Source organism: Prinia subflava, chromosome 2, assembly GCF_021018805.1.
Source record: "Prinia subflava isolate CZ2003 ecotype Zambia chromosome 2, Cam_Psub_1.2, whole genome shotgun sequence".
In the NCBI taxonomy this organism is placed as follows: Eukaryota; Metazoa; Chordata; class Aves; order Passeriformes; family Cisticolidae; genus Prinia; species Prinia subflava.
In genome coordinates this window covers 35,206,650-35,231,722 of record NC_086248.1, presented here as the reverse complement: position 1 = coordinate 35,231,722, position 25,073 = coordinate 35,206,650, and the positions used below count along the sequence as shown (strand labels likewise).

The 25,073-nt window shown below is 38.1% G+C and overlaps 1 protein-coding gene across 4 annotated transcripts in view; it reads left to right on the top strand.

Annotated features, from left to right (window-relative positions):
- Window positions 1–382: 382 nt before the first annotated feature.
- The window catches only part of SNX14 (sorting nexin 14), a 45,936-nt gene continuing 21,245 nt past the window's right edge, over window positions 383–25,073 (top strand). For 2 of the 4 annotated variants that reach the window (XM_063389591.1, XM_063389589.1), the window contains exons 1-15: window positions 383–598; window positions 692–812; window positions 1,647–1,720; window positions 1,833–1,911; window positions 8,505–8,548; window positions 13,088–13,175; window positions 16,744–16,828; window positions 19,019–19,175; window positions 19,451–19,526; window positions 20,364–20,408; window positions 20,495–20,575; window positions 20,720–20,834; window positions 21,221–21,376; window positions 21,660–21,784; window positions 22,832–22,890. In XM_063389591.1, coding sequence (XP_063245661.1) covers window positions 459–598; window positions 692–812; window positions 1,647–1,720; window positions 1,833–1,911; window positions 8,505–8,548; window positions 13,088–13,175; window positions 16,744–16,828; window positions 19,019–19,175; window positions 19,451–19,526; window positions 20,364–20,408; window positions 20,495–20,575; window positions 20,720–20,834; window positions 21,221–21,376; window positions 21,660–21,784; window positions 22,832–22,890 — 1,445 coding nt within the window. In that variant the 5' untranslated portion in view covers window positions 383–458. Of the gene's footprint in view, window positions 599–691; window positions 813–1,643; window positions 1,721–1,832; window positions 1,912–8,504; window positions 8,549–13,087; window positions 13,176–16,743; window positions 16,829–19,018; window positions 19,176–19,450; window positions 19,527–20,363; window positions 20,409–20,494; window positions 20,576–20,719; window positions 20,835–21,220; window positions 21,377–21,659; window positions 21,785–22,831; window positions 22,891–25,073 lie in introns of all 4 variants that reach the window. The other 2 variants (XM_063389588.1, XM_063389590.1) reach the window with 2 other exon arrangements.

Genomic DNA, 25,073 nt, shown 5'->3' with positions numbered 1-25,073 from the left:
GTGGGGTCTTATTACATTTCCTACTCCGTTCCTTTTCTTTACAGCCAATTACAAAGCTTTGAGTGGTGTTTATAGGGTTTTAGTGTCCCAGTCCCCGAATGATTTAGTTCAGTCATCATCCAAATATAGAGCGCTTAATCAGACGTAGCACTTTTGTAGCCGCTTGGCGCTGGGAACCCCTTGTTCAGAACCCAAGTATTTGTAAGTAGGTAAGCCTGCTGTCGTCAGAGATCTTCTATTTGCAGTGCTCGGCACGCTCCGTGACACGGCACAGCTGCAGGCCCGCTGTTCGCGGCCGCCCCTCCCCTCGGCCCTGCCCGCCCGGCCGCCCCTCCCCGCGGCCCTGCCCGCCCGGCCGCCCCTCCCCGTGACGCGGGCCCGTCCCTGCGCGCCGCCATCAGCGCGCGCCGCAGCGGAAGCGGCGCTGCCTCCGGCCCGGCCGGGCGGGCAGCGCCGCCATGGGGGGCGTGCGGGCGGCCGGGCGGCGGCTGCTGCGGCGGCTGCGGGGCGCCGAGGGGCTGCGGGAGATCTGCCGGCAGTACCCGTTCTCCTGCTGCCTCCTCCTGGGGCTGGGCACCGCCACCCTCCTCCTCAACCGGTAATCCTCCTGCTTGGGGCGGGCGGGGGAGCCGGGCGCGGGCGGCGCTGCGCCTTCTCACGCAGCGGCTTTTCCTTCCCGTGTGTCTGTAAGGTACCTGCATGTTTTGATGATCTTCTGGTCGTTCGTGGCTGGGATCGTCACCTTCTACTGTTCCTTGGGACCGGACTCCCTCCTGCCCAATATTCTGTTCACAATAAAATATAAACCCAAGGTAAATATGTCTGTGAAAGAGTCTTGTGCTTTCTTTAAATATGATAAGAGTTTACATGGAGTAGCAGTTCTTTCTAATCCTAGCTGCTTTCAGAAATATTGTACGTCAGTACAGCTCATACGCTCCTACAGAGAGGTGTTTTGTGGCAAATAGGTGATGACTGAGACTTTGGATTCTTCACTAGTTTCTGCATAGTCCCATCAAATCCACGTATGCCAGCAAGGCTTCTTGTTGGAGTGTTGGATGTTGTTTCCTGCTTCCCTCCTTGTACGCTTTGAGCATTTAAGTAGCAGGCAGACTGGAGAAACTCTGTTTTTCTTGCTCCTTTAATGGGGCTTTTGCTTTTCTAAAGGTGCCCTCCTTTTGGCAAGCCAGTGATGAGTCTTCTTTGCTCACTGTAATCAAAATTCTCTGAGCAATACTGCACTCCAAAGAGAATAATACTCGCAAAGCAAATTGCTCCTTTCTAACTTAAAACAATTCAATGTAGAATTTCACAGGGCTAAAAAGGTATAGTTACAATAGTTCAAGGCTATAAGTAAGGCAGAGAAAGCATCTGGTGTGTTACTAGACTGAATAATGTACAGGGAGACGAGTGGAGATGTGAAAGGATATCTGTGTCCTCTCACTTTGTTTCAGCAGAAGCAATTTTTCTTTTCGGTTCAGTTGTTTTTTATAGCATGCCTTGTTACCTTGTTTTCCTGCTGGAAGAACAAGTTTGTCTTCATTCAGTTCTCTGTAACTGAGTGCTCTAAGAGGAAATTCACAAATGTGTCGGTATATTCGTAGAGTCATCATTTTGGAGAATGTAAACTTGTCCAAATTTCTTAGCAGTTGGAATTGCCGGAGCTGTTTCCCCGTGGTCACAGTTGTGCTGTATGTGGCAAGGTCAAATGCAAGAGGCACAGGTAAATTACATACGTGGCGCTGGTAAGCTTAGTACTGCTGCCATTTTACACATCACAGTAGGAAGCTGTCAATTGCACACTGTTACATAAACTTCTCCATGCTCTCCTACAGACCTACTTTGCTTCTGGAGAACTATCAGCCATGGCTGGATCTGGAAGTGCCTTCCAAGGTTGATGCATCACTTTCGGAGGTAATTGGTGCATCGTTTTTTTAGTACATTAAAATTCTGTGGGTTTTTATTATGTGTCTTTGAAACGTTTTGCTTCTGGTTCAGTAGGTGGTTCAGATCTATCTTACAGGCATTTTAACTTGTTCAAGTAAAAGTCAAATCAAAAAAGTGTTTGCTGGGAGCAGGGAGCCAGGGTTGCCTGCTTTTAAACATGGACTGCTTGTGTAGCAGTGCACTTAGAACATAGAAGAAATGACTGTGTAAATTGGGAAGAATAATGGAAAGAACAGTTACAATTGAACATGTCTGAGTCTTAAAAAGTTAAGGATTTCGTTTCTTGGAGTTGAAGGTAAAAGATGATTTGTTCCAACTACAAAAGTTCTGTAGTGAAGATGATAATTTGATGATGGGGAGCCTACAAGAAAGATGGAAAGAGGCTGTTACAAGAGCATGGGGGAAGACCAGGGGGAATGGATTCAGATTGATAGAGTAGGTTTAGATTAGATATTAAGAAGAAATTCTTTACTGTGAGTGTGGTGAGGCACTGGAACAGATTGCCTAGAGAACTTTTGGTTGCCCTGTCCCTGGAAGTGTTTAAGGCCAGGTGGGATGGAGCAATCTGGCCAAGTGGAAGATGTCCCTGCCCATGGCAGGGGGTTGGAACTAGATGATCTGTAAGGCCCCTTCCAACCCAAACCATTCCATGAATCTATTTAAAATCATCAGTCAAAGCTGTAACAAAATCTGTCTAAAAAAAGAAAATGCTGAATGTACTCAAAGAAGAATAGCATATATATATTTTTTCGTAAGACTGTAAATCAGGAATTTTGTTTTGTTTTAATCTCTTTAAAAAAGAGCTGTTTAAAGAGCGGTTTTCCTTTGGGCTTGGTTTTTTATTTATTTCCTTGATTGGAAATTTATTGGGAGCAAGACAGATAAGCTTTATGTTTTTTGAAGCTAGGAAAATACACAACCACATCTGTAGATTAATATCCATTTATTTAGAATTCCACCTTTGGAGTTCAGTGGTAGGAGGATGAACAACTGGCATGGCAGAAGTGAGAGGATTTTTGTGTGTTGGTTCTTGCAATTAACATCATGGTGCATGAAGTCAAAGCCGTGTGTGTCTGTGGTATAAGCTCACACTTCAGCTCTGTGAGATGTTGTCCCAAGCATGGCCCACAGCAGGTGTGGGAGGAGAATGATAACCTTAAGGAAGGCATGGACAGTTGAGGAATGTTTTTTAAAAAAGAACAGGTAACTGCTTGTTGACTTCCTCTAGTTGAACGAAGTGACTCCTTCTGTAATTTCAGAAGTAAACAATTATTCTTTTAAAGTTACTTAATCTATATTTTAAAACAAGTTTAAGTGTATTAAAATGACAATATTAGTGAATAGAATTTCAATAGATTATTGCTTTAATAATAGAATGTAAAATAAATGCTTCTATGAATTTAATATTTTTAGGGTATCAAATAGCTGTGGCAGTCTACCCAAGGATGTTGTAAATGCTGAAGAACAGGAAATTTTCTTGTTTGGCTTGAATGAGAATTTGATGCTGCAAAGGTTCTTTGTAGTACCTGTTCATAAGCGGTATGAGTAGATACTATAGCTATCTTCTTGGCATTCTGTATGTGATTGCTGTAGTTCTGCTTTTACCAAAATAGTGCCCTTTTCTTTGCTGTTACTTTTCACTTCAGTGGCATGTCCAGGCCCTGCTTTATTTAGCACTGCAGACATGGCTTCTGTTTATCCATGCCCATACTTCTCATTCTTTTACCTCCTTTGTGTGCTTAACTAGAGGGAAGAACCAGGCCTGATTCCTGGACTTTCCCAAGGCAGCAAGCCAGGGTCACCCTCCTCAATGGACCCAAACAAGTAGTCTGAGCCACCTTTTTCACCTGTGTTGGACAGATACTATTTGAGATGAGAAATCTTATTGCATGGTTCCTCATTGCAGCTCTTCTCTACTGGTTAAAAGGGTAGCAAGGGGTTCTGTCCACACCATATTCCTGTTAAGCATTTGCTCTGAGGATGCAGCATGTAATGCTGGCCTGGAATTGGATAGCCTGCTTCAGGTTGGAAGGAGAGACTGCTCTTATTTTCTTTTGTGGGTTAGTCATACATTAGAGAGAAGCTGATACAATGTGAACTGAATTAAGGTTAATTAGATTCCAAAGGAGTGCGGAGTGCAGCCTGTTTCTAACAAGCAGTTTCTTCAAATACATGGGATAATTTTGTAATTTTTTTATTATCTTTTAATTTTTCTAGTTCTTTTTTGCAGCTTGAGGAATTTTGGCAATATTCTCTTTTCCAAATGTTTCTAATTTGAACCAGGTGTGTAGCCTTCAAGCTTGTGTTTTCAAGTGCTTTCAGCATAATTTAATACATACTCAAATCAGAAGAAATCCAAGTTTTCCTCACAAGTATGGATTTTTTTTCTTGGATTGTGATGATAATGTGTCTCACTTTGCAAATTCTTAGTCTTTTGCAGCCATGTTTTAGTCTGTTCAGCTGTTGTGCATGGTTTAGAAGAATAACAAAACCTGTGCCTGGACATTCCTCCCCGCATTTATGTTTGTTGTTGTAGTTGAATGCTAAACTGTCTCAACCATGCATCCATCAATATTTCATAATTTGGGATGTATCCTGCACAAAAATAATGCAGTGACCTAAGTATAATTTTGTTTCCAGTTTCTAATCCGTTTTGCATTGTGTTTGTTTCTTCAGTGTTTTATTTCTTTTTGAATTCGGACACGATATTTGTTGGTCAGTTTTACATTGTGTATAATCCAGGTGCTACAGATTGTATAATGGAGAATTTAATCTTGTTGTTCTGTTAATGAATTCATTTTTTTCTCTGCAATCTCATTTTTGCTATGTGAGGGATGATTGCAAGTCAAATCTGGGGAAAGCTGCTCAGCTACTCTTGATCGGCATTGTGGGAAAAAAGTCTCACTGGATCAAGGTGCTGCTGTCTTTTGATCTCAGTTTTTTTTTTTTTTAAGTCTTCTCAGGTTCTTGACTCAATTATGGGACCAGAATCTGTTTTATGTTTTCTAAAAGCAAGAAATAGACAAATGTGTGACAAGAAATCAGTTATTGCCTAAAAGTGCTCTTTGCAAATCCTGGACTCTTGTAGTAACACAGTGGACTGTATGCTTTCTTATTGGAATGGCTTGTTCTGCTGTCAGGAAGTGGCCTCAGCTGTCAGGTTGTACTGTCTTTTAAGGCTTTATAATTGTTATTTTGGTTTATGTATCAAATCCTTGCTGCATTCTTTTCTAATGGGGCCTGGTAGTTCTAACCTGCTACTGACTCAGTCAGCGCTTGTCTCTACAGTTCCTCCTCCTGACAATTGGGGTCAGTTGTGTGGCAGTCTCCAAAAAGCTTGTCTCAGCAGCAGAGACTAACTAGCTTGCAGTGTTGCTGTGCATGCTATAAAATAATTTCTCTCTTTTTTTTTTTTTTTTTTAATTCAACTGCTGCTTATATTGCTGCCTGCTGCATTTGGTTTTACCCTTGTAATCTCTTTCCAATTCAAGGCTACTCATGCATAGTAAAAGCAGTCGTTTTGAAAAAGCTTGAAAAAATAGGTAGGCTTTAAATGAAATGACTCATCATTTATATTTAAAACTGGAGAATAATACTTTAGAGACAAGGAAATGGCTTATCATTAGCTGTCATTTTTTGAGGTGTCCCATCTACTTTATTGGCTTGTGTGAAGTGTGGGCAATTGAGCCTGAATAATATTTTTCTTGTTGCTAGAATGGAAGTGGGTGCACATGTTCTGCTTCCCCCGTGCTGTGTGAAAGTGCAGTGGATGATGTGGCAGATTTTTTTCTGTCCAGCAGAATCACACTGACACAGTTTGGAATGCTGATAAGAGTTCAAGGCAAAACACTATGGACTGTATGCCTTGAAATCCAGTTAGTGACAGTCAATGGCTTATTACTTCTTGAGTGCTTCTATTTTTGCAGTAGGGGTGATTTCACACAGTAGCTCTGCTTTAACTTCTGTACAGCACCTTGGTGGAATGGAGCATCATACTTAACTGCCTCTGCCATGCCATATGTTTAATAAATGTGCAAGTAGAGGCTGCTTTCTGTGTCCACACATTTAGGGCCACATAGATAACCTGAGTCCTAGGAGAATGTGTCTTGCCTTCTGATATCTTGACCAGTGATAAGTGGACTCCAGTGAAAAATGCACTTTGAGTTAGTCATCTGTCTCTGATGCTGTTGCTGTGTCTTTGTCTAGTGGGATTGTCTGGAGTGCTCTGTGGAAGCAGTACCATAAAGCTTGCTAGTACAGCATGGCTGTGGAAGAGCAACACTAGCAAGTCTGCAAAAGGATTTAGCTGGCACTCAGTTACTACAACACGGGATGAATCTGAAGGAGACTGTCTTCCACTTTTGAGTGAGAAGAGTCATCAAGTCTTGCACTTTTTTTAACTTTTCTTGCTTGTTTAATAACAGCGAGAAGATGAATCTCAGAACCATGTGTGTTTTGCTTAGGCAGCAGTAAGGATCAGATCTCTCACTGTTGGAAATAATCCTTCTAGTGCGTTCAGAGACCTCTGTATAGGACTGTAGGGGAAGGGAGAGCCAGTAAGTTATGTTAGCATCTGATGAACTGACTTTGTAGTGGCACATTCATGGAAAGCTTGATAGACAGGCTCTCAGTTCAAAAGTAGTAGTCATAAATGAAGAAAGCTGTTTCAGGAGGAGTTCATTGTATTCCTTTTGAATACAGTGTCCCATGCTTGAAAGCTGTGCAAGTGCACTTTCCACTCCAAACAGAAGATGCTCTACTGCTGTTGCTCCTGATAGAAAGGCACAGAGCAGAAGTGGAGGAAGAAAGAAAAGGGCTCCTTTGATAGACAGATTTTTTGCAAGCTTTTTGTAAGGCAGTTCTTCTGAAGAGTGCACTTTGAGCCTTGAAAGAGGTTTATTTTGTTAGAAACTCCACATGAACAAAAATAATGCCACAATTCCTTTCCTGAGATTTCTTTGGAGTAAATGGGTAGCTCACGTGGCAGTGCTATGGAAGGCAGCAGGCAAAATTGGTTTGAGTAGTCTAATAGACTGCTCATAAGGCAAATGACCTGTGATTGCTAACTGGAGCTGGATGTGATCTCCTTTCTATTGTCTGAAGATGAACTTCCATAGAAGGTTCTCTGAGATTTCTTAATCTTCTCTAGAGTGGGAACTGAAGCATTTGTTGTCATTTCCCTCACCCTTCCACCCTGCTTATAAATGGAAATACAAGATTGGGGGGTGGGAATGACACAGGACAACATGATACAACATTTTGCTTACCCATCCATCACTAACACGTGATGGTATTACAGTTTCAAGATCTATTACTGCTGTAGCACATAAGGGTAGGAGAAAAGACATTGATGACTTTGTGTTGTCCATAACACAGACATCTAAAGTTAGCCCAAGCTGCAAAACATCTCCTCCGAGAGAGGGGAAGAAAATCACTGAAGTGGAACAACTGGAAAAGAAAGTATCTTATCAAGTCTGGGAAGGTGATATTCTTACTAGTGAAGACAGAAAAAAGTATTCATGAGCTGCATAGGCCTGAAGAGTTGAGAAGAATTCAAAAGGCCATGTGTGTGTTTTTATTGAGTGTGCTTTTATAATCATGAGAGGATTATGTAGTGCCCCAAAGATACTATAAATTCAGTTAGTCTTGAATTCTCGCAGTGCATACTGTGTGAATGAATGCAGCAGCAAATCTTTTAAGAAGAGTAACACTTATTCTCTTGAATGACACTTGTATATCAGCTGTTATATTCGGCTTTGCTTCAAACAGACTTCACATTTTTCTTTGTGCACAGTGGCTTTGAAAAACCTTTCCCTCTACAGAAGCAGCAGAGCAGCCTCACATAGCAATACATGTATTCTCTCTTACTCCCCTCATCAGCACTGATGGTGTTGGGGACAAACTGATCTCTAAAACACTGATTCAGATTGAGGGATAGGTGCAGTGGGAGAAGGTAGTATGGGTGATAGCTTGGGATTCTAGTGAAGGAGGAGGAATCTTAAGAAAACTTCATGCTTCTCTCTCTTTCCTTGTTAAGGATAGTTTTCATAGGAATTGCTTTTTATGACTTCCTTTGCTTTCTTTGAAATCTGTGAGCATGCAGGACTGACTGTCCCACGTTGAAGGTGGAGGTTTGGGTAAAAAAGGATGGATGTGTGTGTACTGTGTAACTGCCTGTGGGACACTCCATGCTACATCAGAAAAGAACAGGGCCTGATCTAAAAAATTAGGGATAGGCTGTTTAAGGTAAGATTACATTTTTATAGTATTTGCCTGGCAGTGGCCACGGCACTGTGCTTCATGTTACTGATAGTACTTGTGGCAGATGTTTCTTGCTGATATCTGGTGAAACTATCACTTTGTTGTTACTTGCCCAGAGTACTGATTATGATGCAAGATGGTTGATCTAGCAACAGGATCACAACTTACACATTTTTATGTTTTATGAAATATGAGTTATGTCCTGTGAGTTTTGGAAGGTGTTTGTGATATTAACTCTTCTAACAGGGATTTGTTGTAGCTTGTTTATTTTGTAACATGATTCTCTTTGTTCTGCACAGGTGCTTGAGTTGGTGCTAGAAAACTTTATTTATCCATGGTACAGGTATGAGCTTTACCAAGAAGTTACTATTTTTAATATCACAAATATTTGTCAACCTGTTTAAGAACTTGTCACCTGAAAATAAACATTTCTGTTTCCTTAGTGTGAGATAAGGCATACTTTTGAGTGCTACGAATCATTGTTTTATTGTCTCCTAGCAGAGTAGAACAGATCTATTAATAGTTTAGTTATAATAGAGGTGGTTCTGAAATTTGGATTTCATCCTAAAAACACTTTTAGATTGTCTATTTTTATATGTTCATTTTGTGATAACTCTTACTTAGAAGTAAATAGAGATTGATGAAAACCTGTATAAAAATTCAACCCGTCACTGTCTCTGAAATTTACATCCAGATTAGAAGCATACTGATCTATCAGATTGCTTTAAAAATAGATAAATAACTTTGCAGGGTTTTAAAGAAAAGGTATTTCGAATACACAGGGCAAAGTTATTGGAGATAATATCATAATTTTCTGACTTTCAAGAATGTCAGTGATTATCTTGCACTGAACAGAATAGAACTGTGTAAATAACTTTAAAATAGTGAACATAGAAAAGACTATGGCTGATTATTTTTTGTGTGTTTTTTTTTTTTTTCTTTTGGGTTTTCTTCCTTGTACTTTTACCTATTAATTAGTGCTTTGCAGTACTTTGTAAGAAGATATTAAAATATTTCTAACTGATAATGCTGGCATTCATGTGTTAAAACAACATCTTGCCTTAATTCTGAATTTGACATTTTCATTGGGTGGAAATGTTCAATTTATCCTGAGAATTTTTTTTTTTTTTTTTTTTTTTTTTTTTTTTTTTTTTTTTTTTTTTTTTTTTTTTTTTTTACTCTGTGTCATTTGGATTTTTTTTTTTTTGTCTTTGGGGTCTAAAATCTACTGTTCAGACTTCTTTGACTCTTGAGTGTTTGATTGTGGCCAATACCTGCATGTCTCACCTCTAACTTTGTTGAATATGCTGAAGTGTAAAACTTCACTGCTGATGCAAACAGCAGAGGGAGCTTTAGCACCATGTGTTGTGAATACAAGCTGGAAACCTTAAGGTTTTAAACTTTCAAATGCAGAAAACTAGAGCATGTTCTATTGAGTTCTTGATAAAGTAACAAATGTAAGGCAACCAATTGTATTGTGTGATTGGAAAAAGAGTTTTTTCTTGGCTGGTAGAAGGTGTCTTCAGTGTCCTTGTTATGGACTGAAAAGGAAACTTGGCTTCCACCAATTACCTCTCTGACACCCAAGGCAGCAAAGTCTGGAATACATCATCTGCTGGGGATAATAATTCACTATATATATAATATACAATTAGAAATGTGGTGTAAAATATACTTGGTATGAAGCCAACCAGCCTACCTTCTGCTCTATCTTGCCCTCTGGTGAGCAGTATAGGTGTTCCTGCCCTGTCTTAAGTTCTGCATGGCTGCCTCTCCAGATTTTGAACTAGTTCTGTAAATTCACACTGTGCTGATCAAATTTTAGAAGCTTTCAGCGAACTTGAAATACTGAGGGTTCAGTGACCTACAATGAGTGCAGTGATGTCCAAGCAATTCCACAGGAAACAACGTGGTCCTGAAAGGCTTGCTGGTTTCAGTTTAACAGTAATAATGTCAGATGTGATCCTATTTAGTCTCGACGTTCAGGTGTTTCCAGCAGGGGTTGTGCAGGGAGACCTGACCTGTGTCTGTGTGCCATAGTTTGAAAGCTGGCTTGTAGAGCATGTCAGTTCTGACTTTCCCTACTCTAGCTGTACCTGTACTGTTGGCAAAGCTCACATTACCTGGGAGAGAGGATTCTTGCATTCAGGACATGTTTGTTTTCTGAGCAAATAAACCTCACTCAGGTTAATTCTTCCCAGAGTCTTTGCATCCACGCTGTCCTTATTTAGCAGTGTGGCTGGGTAAGCACTAGCAGGCAATTCATGTTTGGCAGATAGGCTGGTAAAACAGTTGGCTATGTTCATTTGCAAACAAAAATTTGGGTATAATTCCTTTTGCTAGCTGCTTTGCCTTTCACATGAATGGATTTTGTGCAGAAGCTACCTCTTTTGTTAATTTTTTTGTTTTGTTTTGTTTTATGTGCTGTGCCAGCTGATGCTGTCTTGGACATTAGTGTTACCAGGAAGTATCTCTCTCAGAAGCCAGGGAAGTGTAATATTTACAGGGTGTGCTGCAAGATAAAATCATGGATTTTTTGCTTAGGAATAAAAGTGCTATAAGCAGATAAAAGCAGGCTTATGTTTGTTTCATTAATTAATTATGTAAGAATTTCTAATATTTTATTAGCAGGTTAAATTTAATCAGGTCCTAAATTTGGACCACTTTGGAGGAATAAGGATTAGTGCTTGAAATCCAGTGAACTCTACTGAAACAGGTCATATACCTATGTGCATTTTTGTTTTTTATTTTTCAAAGTATTTATGCTGGTTATACTATGATTTTTTTTCCTACTGTATAACTGTATGAGAAGAATAGAGCATAGTTGTAAGTAATCCCAAGTTTGTAGAGCTGTAAAACACAGATCTGAGTCTATTGCTTATGCTGCACTGCAAAACTATATAATATCTTGCTTATACTAACCTCATTTTAAATAGAGTTTAAAGTTTGAATGAGTCACTCTGTGCTTATTAAATATTTTTGGTCACTGATGGTTCTGCAACCCCAATTCTCTCAGATTAGGACAGAATTCAGTAATTACCACATTTTTGTAATGCATTGCTGTGAAAACATTTTTCTTTGATGGTGACTAAACACAATGTTTTCACATATGGAGCTGCTTCTATTTTAAATGCAAGTAATGCAAGAAAAACTCAGAATTTTTGTTGAGTTACAAACCATAGCTTTACATTTTTATTAGCTTGCGACTTACTTTCTACCTCTTTTTGAAAGGAGTTAGCCAAGTTTTGTAAGAATAATTGACACACAGAGGAAAAATATCACTTTGTTATTTGTATATGATTTTCATTTATCAGTGGATCCCGTAAGACTTTGCGTGCGATAGGAGTTGGGTGTATCACTCTTGAGACATTTTTCTCTGTAACTGTTTACAATTAATATTCCTAAAGTTCAGCCAGCTTTTAAAATGTTTCCAAGAGGGTTATTTGGACTTTCCCCTGTGTCACTGGAGATTTGACATTTTACAGGTTCATGATGTTTTTTTCACCAGTCTTCAGTCTGCTGGTGATTAAAAGAATGTCTTTGCAAATCTATTGTGAGAATATGTGGCATAAAGTCGTGTCCAAGTAGAGCTAGCCAAGATACTGGTTATCCAAGTGTCAATAAAATAACAACTTCTTGGTCCAAATTACTTCATGTATCTTGTTGTCTGTCAAGTGCTAGCAATACCGTAATACAGTTTGTTTGCCAATCCTTTGACAGTGTGGGTATTTTCTAACCATATTGATTATAAAATGTCAGTTGCTGATCTTAAACCAAACTTTCCCCTACATTGTTCTTATCTGCATGTGATTAGCTGTTGGAGGCTGGTTGTGTTTCTTGTGCCAGGCTGCTTTCTCTGCAGTGTTTTTTTCATGCAATTAGTTATATACTTTGACTCTCAGGTCACTGATATCTCTAGTATCTGTACCTGATTGTTCATCATCAGCATGCCTTTGAATGGTCTATAGCCCAGGCTAAATTTGCTGTAAAAGTTGGATGCTGAATAATGCAAAGTGTTTTATGCATAGTTTTTTTTATTATTTTTAAATGTCCCGGTCTTGCTTGTAGTATTCTTTTAAAATGCAAGTAATATTCCTACTTACTACAGTCATTTATCATCAAAAAGTATGATGACGCTTGCATATGATCATTAGGTAAAACTGGATGCAACTTCCTTTGTTTTGTCATTATTCAGTTCATATTAATAACTGGTAGGTTTTTGGTTTTTGCTTGCATTTTGTGGAATCCTGGCATCATGATCTCTTTTTCCACTCAGTTTAGTTGCAGTTTCTTCAACTAAGACTTAGTTCTCATTCACTTTTCAAAAAAAGTCACAGAGTTAGGTATTTTTCTTTCGGAATCACATTTAATTATTTTTACCTTGAGTTTTCACCAAATATATTTTATTGCAGCAGATGGAAACTGGCAAGCCAGATTAAAAGTTTAGATGATATTTTGACATAGCGATTTGGAAATCTATTTAAATTCTTATTGTTTCCAAGCAGAAGCCACTTTAAATAATTTCAGTTTCCTTTATACCATTGAGTTAGGATGTGTTTCGATATGTAGAAACAAGGTTAGATTTTACTCAGTCAAAATCATGCAGGTAGTATATGAGAGCAAGAATTGGTATATCATTGCAATTTCCTGACATTTTTCTTAAGCCGTTGTGTGCACAGACATTGTGGAAATGCTGTGTATTTGCCTCAGACACAAGACTGCTGACCCTCTGGTAGCTTTCATTTCAGTTCATTCCAGCTGAAGCATCACTGTTGAATGTTCTTATTCTCATGCTTTTAACAGTGCCAAATGTATTGTGGTTGGATTAATAGAAACGTATATTATTCTGTTTTCTCATATGCCCTGCTTTGAAACACTGCAGAAATATTACTGATGATGAGTCCTCGGTGGATGAACTGAGAGGGATGCTACGGTTTTTTGCATCTGTCTTAGTTCGGAGAATTCACAAGGTAAGTGACTCAAAGGTGTTAGTGTTGGTTTTCCATCAGAAGTAATTGATACCCATCTCTAATGAGTTCTTAATAGTTTTTTTTTTAATTGTGATTCCAAAGTCAGCCTTACAGTGTAGATTGTTTCTAACCATCTAAGTTACTTCTTTGTGGTATCTACCCCATCCTTCTGGAGCTTATCCCCTTCCTAGTTGTAAACCATCTCTGAAGATTCATCATTGGAAATGTTCCTCATTGTGTGGGATATGGCCTTGAGCAACCTATTCTAGTGAAAGATGTCTCTGCCATGGCAGGGGATTGGAATAGGTCATCTGTGAAAGGTCCCTTGTGACTCAAACATTGCCGCAGTTCTTGCAAATGGATACATTTTTTACATCAGTGGGAGGCATTATTAAAAACTCATGATCTTTTAGCCGTCTTTTAGTGACTTAATCCAAGTGGAAACCATTTTGAGAATTACTGGAAAAGACCTATTAGGAAATGGTGAGCTGTGTTATAGCTTCTGCTTGCTTGTCCTATTAAAATGCAAACAAGGCCCTTACATTGTCTATAAAACATAGATTATCATTGGGTAACCAGGTTACTGTAAGAATTAAAACAGATGTGGTTCTTACTAATGCAGTTTTCAGAAGCATTTTGAGTGCTAAAGTTTAAAAGTTTTTATTTGCTGTGTTTAATCTATCAGCGCATACTTTTTTGTGTGTGCTTTTTAACAGCACAGCTCTTTCCTGGTGAAGTGCTTCAAGCCTCTTTCACAGGAACTGTTTCTAACTTTCTGGCTGTTCTAAGCAGAAAGGCTTGCTAACTCAATTTCCAGAATTAGTCAGTGCTGGCCTCTTTGTTGGAGCCACTACCATAAATCTGTGTCTTTTCCCTCCCTCCTTAGTAACAGCAATATTTTCTGAGCTACAAGTTGTACATGTACCCTGTCATGACTTATTAGCAGCTTGATTATCTCCTTCTTACATATCAAATCCAGATGACTTTCTTGTTTACTCTAAATCAGGCATGTTACTTTTTAAAGTGAACATGAGGGAAGATTAGGAAATGTCCACGTAGCACAGACATTGTATGGAGGTGTGAAAGTGGAGTAAAGCTTCAAAGTGAAATCTAGACCAAGGTCTTAAAGTTTAGAGTTGTTATACATGCTGGTGTTAGTTACATCGTTCATGGATCCATCATTGACTCAGTAAATGACCATGTCTCCTGTATTGATCATGTAATAAGGCATTAATTGGGATATCTCAAGTGAGTTACAGCATCTTGAAGTAGAGTGTTAATTTACCATGTCTGCCTTTGACAGGGAGGATTTAAATGTAGTATCTTCAGTTCTCTATCTCTCAGTTCAATGTGTGCAGCAAACACTCAAGACGTGCCAGTATTAAGCACTGTCAGGAGACCCACAAAATAAAGTTCATCACAGAAATGCATATGTTGAGGAGAAATTCATCATCATCAGTTGAAAAATAAAATAGTTGTATACCTTTGCCAAGCAGCTGTACTCTGTTTTGGATTTATTATTAAATGCTTGAAAGCAATAGTTTTAGGTAATAGAGATAAAATGTTTAAATTGAGGAAGAATTGTGTAAGAAAACACAGGCTATTTTTTCATTTGTTTAGATTATATCTTTATAATTTTTTTGCCAAAGAATATTCAACTTTTGAATTGAGATTTAAAATTACAAATTGCTGTAATGAAAAGAATGCTTTTGTATTCTGTTTAAAGCTGCCTGTCAAAGCAGGGTTGTTGAATGAAGTTACAAGCACTTCAGGCCAGTCAGCTCTTAAATGTATGCTTCAAATCTGGATTTTCCTTGCTGTGGCCATTTCTGGATCGGTTATGGGTTTTGAAGGGAAAGGGAAGGGTTATATCATGCCTTTGTACACCGTGGTATAGATAACCCTGCATCTGACTGAAGTTTTTGACCAAAGTTCACAGTGTCTGCTGCAGTGTTGATGACAATTTCCTTGGCTTTGCTCTTTGAGTTACCTCTGCAGGGAGAAGCACTGCCCTATCCTTATATGCCATAGGAAACCCTTAATTTCTAGAAATTACTGTTGGAATGTGAGGCACAGGATACTGGGTTTTCCATTGATAAGCAGAAGCTTGTTCTTTTTGTAAATAGGAGCTGACCTTGCTTTCAGGCACCTCCAATCAATTGTACTGGCTTGTCAGGGCTGGCCAGGTCAGGTCATAGCTGTGCACCTCAAATATTATAGGAGAGTGTGCAGGAATATGTAGTATTCTCCTTGTACAACTGAGTAAAAAAATCAACTTTTCTGTCAGCTCTGGTGGCCTTTGCAATTGCATTATCTCTTTCCTTATCTGGCAAGATGTTGTATCGAGGAGTGATTCCTCCATTAGGAAAGAAACTTGTTCAGAATTCTTAGATTTTGAGCATTTGCAGGTGTATGTTTTTGCATCTCTGAGATGTCTCTTGTTTAAAATAAAGAGTATGCAAAGTGTAAACCACTTTTTTTGATGAGTTTCTGTGAAAACTGCTGCAGTTGCTAAAGAATCCCTTGAAACTGTACAGGCTGAGTGGCTTCAGGGAGAAGCTCTGCTTGCTGCAAAGGACCTGGCCCCATAGTAGGCTGTGAGCTGAATATGTGCTATCAGTGGCAGCTTAAAACACCCACAGCATCCTGGGCTGTAGTGACAGGAGCAGAGAAAATCAAGGAAAGTGATTATCTGCTGTACTGGATGCTCTTTGGATCGCATCTAGGATACTAATCCAGTTTTGGGCTCCTATTTACAAGAAAGTGGAGCAGGTTCACCAAAGGGCCTCCAAGTTGATTTAGACTGGAGGAGGTGACTGAGTTCAACTCAGGAGGTTTTCAGCACCAGCTTGAATACATCCCTGAGTTCCATGGTCAGAGCTTGCTTGGAGCAGTGCTAAGACATCCTCAGGTCATTTGTGCCTGAATTGTCCTCCTTCCATTTCTGTAGTCACCAAAGAAAATGGAAATGCAGGACCCTAATACAGTCCTTGATGAAATCATACATGTTTTTTATTTGGCTTATGATTGCATGGTTTTGGTTTTGGTACTAATGGTCTTTTGAGTCTGTAACTCAAATTCTCTTTTGGTTCTGCCATCACCTGAGGGGTGACATTTTTCTGCCTATGTGTAGGAAGGTTTCTCTTTGGTTTTAGTCCTTGTGGACACGATTGCAGTGTTTTTAAGGGTCACACGTATCAGAAGCAGAGCATACTTGATCCTTTTGTTGGTGGTCAAATCTTCCCACAGAACTGGGCTTTGTATACTGTGACTCGGAGGTCACACTGCCTCGCTATATTTATTGCAATGAAAAATCATAATGGGAATGAATTGACAGTAAATGTGTAAGTGTTGTTTATGGCATTTAGTTCTACATGTTTTTATATACCTTGGCAGAATGAGGATACTGTTAGCTCACCTAGAGAATTTTGGATTGTTTCTTAATAGTTCATTTTATGGTTCAAATGAGAACATATAAGCAAATTACTATGTTTGATGGCTGTCTGAAATAAATTTTGGGGGACAGAAAATAGAACAGTTTGGGTTTGATTTTGAAATTATTCTTTAGGTGGACATTCCAACGGTTGTAACAAAGAAGATGCTCAAGGCAGCAATGAAACACATTGAAGTAATAGCCAAGGCCAGGCAAAAAGGTAATGTCAAGACATAATATGTTGTCAGTTTCAAAGGCCGAGTATAAATATTCTTTTATGCATGTTTGAGATTATATTGCTTTGTCTTTTTATCCTTATGGCATCTTCTTTTAAAAAATGAGGTCTTTTTGCATTTTTCTTCTGATGGTTACCAAGGCAAAGAGGGAAAAAGTTACAGTACATATTTGTATTCTCTGTTTTGATTTTTATTCCCTCATGATAAAATACTAAATTTCCATCTCTGTACAGAGTTGAACAGGAATATGGGTTTTGTTCAGAGCAATCAAGATCATTTAGGAATGCTTCTTGAAGTTTTTCCTTTATATTCCAGATGAGCAGTTATAGGTGAAAGGATTTGTACATCTGTGCACTGTATGTCGTAACTCTTGCAGACAGAATGATTTCAAATCTGCATTAGTGAAGTTGTAATATGTTGAAAAGTTAGGTTCATGTTTGTAAGCTGTGGAGAGACTTTGAGCAGAAGCATATTTATTATCCAAGGTATCTTCACAAACCTTTTGTATAAATTATATTTAAACTGCACATTGAAGAAATATTTGGAAACACTTGCTGTTGTTATGGTTATTTTTTTCACTGGCTGTGTTCCACAGTGCCGTATCTACTAAATGTGGTTTCATTCAACTTTTAAGTGTAGATGTTTACTTTAACTGGAGTCATGAACTTTTCTTCTTTCCCTCCAAACGTCTGCTTGATATCCATAAATACGTGCCATTGGTCCTGTGAGTAGTGTCAATGATTAAGATGAATAATGAGACATAGTGTAATCACATTGGATGTCTTTCATGGCACAACAGCAATTTCAAGATAGTAGATAATCTTGCAGCGCTGTTTATGCCAAATTTCAGGTTTCCTTTGATTTCTACCAAGGAGTTGGAAACACTTTTCTTTAGCAGTAAAGAAATGAACAGCACTGAAAATATAGCCATTTCTTTCTCAGTGTTTTAAAGGAAAAGACTTGTTTCCTAAGGGCAGATATGTGAAGTAGCAGCTGAAAATTACTTTTAGTAGCACTTTCTAGTAAACATTGCTAAAACAGCCACCACAATACATGGTTCAGAGGCAGCTTTCAGACCTTGCTTTGGTTGCTAGTTGAGCCTAGCCTTTTCTCCTTATTTCCTTAATCCTTTTTAAAATAATTGTGTTTAGGGGGCATTTCCTTTTCTTCTGCTCTTGTTACCCTTACCTCTTTTAGTAAATCCTGTTTGTGCAGACACCTCCATGATTCCTTGCTAGAGGGTGCATTCCTTCTCTCTGCTTTTAGTGACACTAGCTAGGCAGATTATGAGGTGATACATATTCCTGCATCCCCTCTGTGAGCTGATACCCCTCCCGGGTTTTGGTTGTGAAGGCCAAGCCAGCAGGCTTCTCTCATATGCTGGGAAAAAGCTTTAATTGTGAAGGTAACTGAGGAATATGTTACTACCTCACTGTGCCTGGTGGTGGTGTTGGCGTGAGGCTGTGTCACACTGCTAGTTCAGCTAGGTGTGATTTAAATCAGCTCAGTTCTTGCCTTTGAAATGATCTGAAGAAATATAACGTTGTTGCTTCTAATTATTCTTTCAATTCCGCTCTAATTTAAGAGGCAGTACTCTTGCAGATCCTCATGCAGGTTTTGGCTTGATTTACCCTGTGTTTAAAATGTATGTTCCTTCACGTTTGTTTTCAAGTGTTTGAAGCAAGAAATTGATACTACAGGATTGAGTAAAAGTTTATGTTGATTTCAAATTGTATTTTAGGCCAAAAAAATGGGAGATCATGAAGAAGGTCAGGAAAAAGGCAGTTAGAGGTAGAATTTGCATGATGCAATTTTTTTGAGAGTCCAGATGCTGAGTTTTTATATTTAGTTTATATATGTATATAAATTGAATATATAAATATAAGTTTATGTTATTTTCTAGATATTTATATACAATGATAAATGAGAAACCATTCTGGATACCATGCAAACTGCAATTGTTTGGTGAAGGAATTCTTATGAGGTATTTTTTTACATAGCCATGCTTCAAAGTGTAAGCCAAGGTTCTTTTGCAAAGTTTCAACGTTTTATCCCTTTGGCAGTTATATATGTGCTAAAAGCATTAACTTTTTAGCTCAAATGAAAACCAACTGCCTTTTGTTTACCAGTACAAATAAGATGAAGCAAGTCTGTAATCCTTTTTTTTGTTTCAGTAAAAAGTGCAGAATTTTTGCAGCAAGCTGCTTTAGAAGAATATGGACCAGAACTGCATGTTGCTTTGAGAAGCCGAAGAGATGAACTTCATTACTTAAGAAAACTTACTGAACTTCTTTTTCCTTATATTTTGCCCCCAAAGTCAACGGAGTGCAGGTATATAAATTATTTAGAATTGTATTGTTTTTAAGTGTGTGCATACTATATAGTACAATAATTTTGAAAACTGGAAGAATGAACTTCAAAGTCATCTTCCTACATACCCCTTTTTATGATTTTTTTGGTATTTGTTAAAATAGCATGCTTATTAAATTATTAAATCCTAAAATATTTCCCAGTAGTATATGACAGCATTGGAAACTTCACTTAGAAATTTATGTAATCTAATATTGCTTTGGATTTTTATTTTCTTTCTTTTATTTTCTTTTCAGATCCCTGGCCCTTCTCATTAGAGAGATTCTCCCTGGTTCTGTTTTCCTTCCCTCAATGGATTTCTTAGCTGACCCTGTAAGACTTTGGAGCACAAGAATAATCTAATTTATTCAAAATTACGGTTTACCTACTAAGTATGTTGTGGTAAAACAAATGATGCACAATAACTTACTTGCTGCGCATTTTGACTAAAGAAATAAGATAGAAAAGGAAATCTTGTGGCTATTTGTTTTGTTTCTTCGTACAAATTAACTCACTGAACTGACTAAAATAGCAGTATTGGTGTGATCTCTTAAGAATGTGTTTTTCAGTGAAGGACAACAGCTCCTGTCAAACGGGAGAATGCTGTGCTAGTGTAAACATCTTCAAGTCACTATTGCTACATTTAGGAAGGGCTTGATGACTTGAACTCTATGGATCTTTATAGCAGTCTGAATAAACCAGCCTTTTTGGCAGCTGTATTGAAATAATTTTTTCCCTTTCATTCTGCAAATCAAGGGGCATTTCTGAAGGTGCCACACTGCCATCCTTGTTTTTATATGTGCATGTATTTTAATAGGCAAAATTGCAGTGCTTTTGCAGGCATTGCCTGGTTGCAAACAGAAAGTACTGTACTTTGGAAGTATTAGTAGTTCATTAGATCTGCACTTAGAGTCAAAATACTTTGGAGGGCTTTCTTCCACTGGGTAAACAATATTTCTGTGCAGGTCTCTTCAGAAATTCTCTGACTTGTAAAAACTTGAGGAGACCGTTGAAGGTCAATTCTCAAATGTGTATTCCCAGGTTTTCCTTTTTTAAAAGTATTAATATACTCAGGTTTAAGCTTGGGTGTAATACAGTATTGATATTACTTTAATCTATTATTGAGTTTCTTTATTATTAATTTTATTTGTTGTGTTGTGTTTCTCGCAGGATACTGTCAACCATTTACTGCTGATCTTCATTGATGATAGTCCAGTGAGTACTGACGTAGTTTAAAACAGTGGCATTTTGATCACCCATGAAAGAAGCTTTCTTACCCAGTTGTCATTTTTTTTCTGCAGCCTGAGATAGCAACTGAGCCTACTTCTTCATTGGTTCCATTCCTTCAGAAGTTTGCAGAGCCAAGAAATAAAAAACCATCTGTAAGCAAAGGCAACATGTACTTCCTTTCCTCTTTTGAATAAGTGTTTTACTTTACCTGCTGATTTTGTTCTACAACTCTTTGCACTATTTATGTACTCAGTGAAAGTTTGAAAGTTGGCTGACTGCGTTTTTAACCTACTCAGGTACTGAAACTGGAGCTAAAGGAGATCAGAGATCAACAAGACCTTTTATTTCGGTTTATGAACTTCCTGAAACAGGAAGGGGCTGTCCATGTGCTGCAGTTCTGCCTGACTGTGGGTAAGATTACAAACGTGTGCTGATGTTACTCGATGATATGGAAATCATTCTAATGGAAAAATACAATTTGCATTTGGGTAATTTAGGAAGAAAAAAATCATTCATATGCCAGGAACAAACTCATGGATTTATCCTTACTGTGATGAGAAATAATTTATTTTAATTGCAATATATTTTTAGTAATAACTTTATGAACAAATCTGAATTATAGTTAATAAGAAGGCAGCCTCCTTATTACCTAGGATTTTGAGATGTCTTATGTTTCTTTTAATTTTGAAGTTTTGCAAACTACTTACCTACTGTAAAGTGAGTTGATGAGTGCTTCAAGATGTTATTTGTTTGCCAAGCTGATCAAGAAATGCTTTTTTCTTTCCTTTACTTCTCAGAGGAATTCAATGACCGAATTTTGAGACCAGAACTATCAGATACTGAAAAGATGTCTCTTCATGAGGAAGTACAGAAAATTTACAAAACTTACTGTTTGGATGAAAGCATTGACAAGATTAGATTTGAGCCTTTCATTGTGAAAGAGATTCAAACAAGTAAGTTGAAATTTGAAAGGAATAATGTACATTGGAATTTAAACAGCATTCTGTAATAAAGTGAAAACAAATTTTGCTGAATATCATCAAACTTCTTTTTGTCGTTTTTAAAAATTATTCCTGTGCTATATTGTGCTTAATCCGTGTTTTGTCCATTTATTTCTATTTTTTATTTGTAAAACTTAGAGGAGCTTGCAAAATAATCCCAAACTCTGACCAGAATAAAACATGAACTTTATATGTCTGCATGTATATCTCTCTCTACTCATATTTTTTTGAATAGTTGCTGAAGGTCCATATGTGGATGTTGTGAAACTTCAGACGATGCGGTGTCTTTTTGAAGCTTATGAGCGCGTCCTTTCTCTGCTCGAGAAGGTTTTTACTCCTATGTTCTGTCACAGTGATGAGGTAACTGTTAAAGATCTGAAGAGTAGTCTTAAAAATGAGATTATACATTTTTAGGATACGCTATTTATGACAGTCAGGTCTACGTGGAGCTGAATAATTTGGCTTCATTTTCCAGTTCAGTTGAAGTTCTAGAGCTGGACCATTCTCAGTAGGAAAATAAAATTCATTCTAGTCCAGCATGTCGTCACAGAATAAAAGAAAAACTTCATTTTTGATGTAACAATTTATGTATATCACAGCTGTTGCAAAGTCCACTCCACCCCTTCTCTCATAATTGCAAATTTGGTGCAAAAGTAATATGCCTGATAGATGTAGAACACAATCTCTCTATTTACTTTTAAAAATATAATGGCATTTAAAGAAAAAAAGTCATATTTAGGTTTTTCAGCATTATACATTCCAGCACTTAAAAGTGTGGTGTTTGTTTTCAAGAAGATCACTCAAAGCAATTTACAAGGTATTTAAGATTGTTGTGTGATTGGGTTCTAAATGCCACCTTAAGAATTCCTGGCATTGGGTTGACCTTATCTGCCTAGGGTCTTCTAGTAGGACACACTTTAGTCACGGGGTGAGTCTGAATTCATGTTCCTTTTTTAAATTTGTGTGTGTAAGTCAGGTTGTGTGTTAAGCTTCTTGCACTTATTTGAGGCAAAATGTATTGATTTATCCTGGGAGCGGGTACTTGGCATTAATAAAAAGAACTTTTCTCAGAAATGGTTTTGATGGTCTTCTCTCCCATGATAGCTATAATGCTTCAAATGCTTCAATGTCAAAGGAGAAGACGTGGATTTTGGTGCTTAATTTAATTTTCATTTCTGCTTTGTGGTTTTAATCTCATGATTATGTAAGGTTAAGTAAGCAGTCCTAGTCTCATGTATTGATTATTTTATGGTCTGTCCTTTTCCAGATTAAAATTCTAACTGCTAGTTTATGGTCAGTTTGGCTTTTCCTTCAGTTCTGTTTCCTGAATTTTGCGATGTTGGTGCACTGTAGCCTTTACCTCAGTTAATCCAGTGTTTTCTTTGATACCTTATTTGTCTGCTACAGTACTTCAGACACCTTTTAAGAGGAGCAGAGTCGCCAACCCGCAATTCAAAGTTTAACAGGTAGGTATGGTAGAACTTTAACTGGTTTTCTTTGGTTTTTAATTAAAAGCATCAAAATACTAAACTGTAAGAATTCTGTTATTGCCAGATATTAATTTGACTAATTTCTTAGCTCTACTTTTTTGTTTTTAAATGAACAAATTACATAGTAAAGATGCAAACACTATAATACAAGGTATCTCTTCTCTTTAAGTATTTTACATTACAGACTTTAAAATGTGATTTAGACCTCAACATTTGAGAAGAGGGAGGGGAAAAAATGCAGTGAGAGTAAGATTATATGAAAATAAACTGGTGGTTTAATTGCCTGTGTATTGCAATATCATTTTAGTGGTGCCAAGCTGTGTCTTCTTGGATTTCAGGGATGTTACAGGGATAGGTACAGTGTTCCCTGTGTTAAACCAGCCTGGTAATTAGATGGGGATCTCCTCTTACTGTGACAAGGCGGGTTTGCCACTTCTCGTAGATCAAATGTGTTTTCTGTTCCCCCAACTCCATTGAGAAATGTAGCATCAGAAGCCTTGTTTCTGAGCTTGGACCATATACTTAGAGACCACCTTCAGGCTCCTTATGGTCTGTGGAGAAGAAGAGTGTCTCCTATGGTGGGGATAGGTGGTCTTCCACTGTGGGCTTGAGCTGAGCTGATAAACCTTGAGGTCTCAAAGTTTCTTGTGTTTCACTTCATGTTGGATGGCTCCTACAGTTGTGTACTAGCGCAACTGAATTTCTTTTAAGATCTAGCCAAAATAAGGAAAACTTCAGTGAGACAGGCTTCAATTTGGATAGACTTGCTTTCTTGGTATGAAATAAGATCCACAGTACTGTGGAAAATGCCAGTGCTTGTCCTCTTCTAGAGGAGTAGCAGCGATTCATTTCACCTTCTCAGCTTTCACTAGAGTTACACCTGACAGCACCCTCCTGTTTCACAGCCTACTGTGGGATTGGTATTGCTGGCACATACCTTTCTTCCCTGCTCCTGTTCTTCAAAAATGGCATGATTGTCTTCTTTATTATGTCTCCATTCATCTTTTATGTGGTTTTGATAGTTTTTGTAGATCCAGGACTGAAGCTTTGGTGTAATGCTGTCATGTAGTGGTGCTGGCAAGCTTCTGTTTCTTAACAAAGAGGCATGGAATGAGGCAGCTAGCCTAAACTGCATTCCTTTCCTACAAAGTACTCCATGTAGGGTGACCTTCAACACACTTCAGCTTCTGTTGAAGATGGCTATGTGGTTTCACCTAGACCTTTAAATCTGCCTTCTGGTTGCTTCCCCCAGATTATTCATGTCAGGGGTTAGAAGTATCCTGTCATACACTTCTTAAATCTAGTTAAAATATGAAAACATGCAGGTCACCTCTTTGGTGCTTTGCTTTTAAAAACAGAAAGGGGCAAATTACAGGCCATTTCTGCCTGAAGTTTTTGAAATACATCTCTGGCTACAAAATAAATTTTGTTTGGAGGCTGTTGTAGCATATCCTCAAACAGCATCCATAGCATTACTGAAAATATATCTGGTTTACATTTTAGAAGAATTTAAATGCCCTCAGTGTATATGCTGATTTACAATATGAGATAGTGTGTCTTCCAGAAGTGGTGCCTCAGTGATTATTTCCATGAAACAGAGGTCCTGTCTTGCAAGTAGTTTGCCTGTTGCTTTGGAATTTCCCTCTGCAGAATTGTGTACAGTCACTGCCAAGAAAGTGGGGAAAAATCAAGGAATTTCTCCTGGAATTATTCCAGATGTTATTCCATATATTATGTTCTGCCTTCTCTTTCTTATTCTAGATTAGTTCCACTTGAAAGTAATTACATGCAAAGAGATGAGTTTTGTTCCCCATACTTTTGATGTGCTTTGCTGTGGGTACTCTGTGTGTACTGCATAGGTACTGCTGGTTAAAAAATCAGATCAAGAAGTAGGTATGAAATCCCAGTGGAATGTGCATGCAGGTAGGGTGTTGAAACATTTCCCTTATTGCAAGACAAGAAAATTGCAGTTTCTAGAAAATAGGGTGGAAAGGTAGGAAGAAGTGACATCTGTGTAATTTTTGGTTTGAATCACTTCTTTGAGCTGTACAGAAAAATCATAGCTTTTTGCAGACAGACAGGACAAATAATGTTCTATGAAAACTGTTAAGGTAAGAGGTGGGCAGTGTCAAGGGTTTCTGGAGTGTAAAGAAGTCACG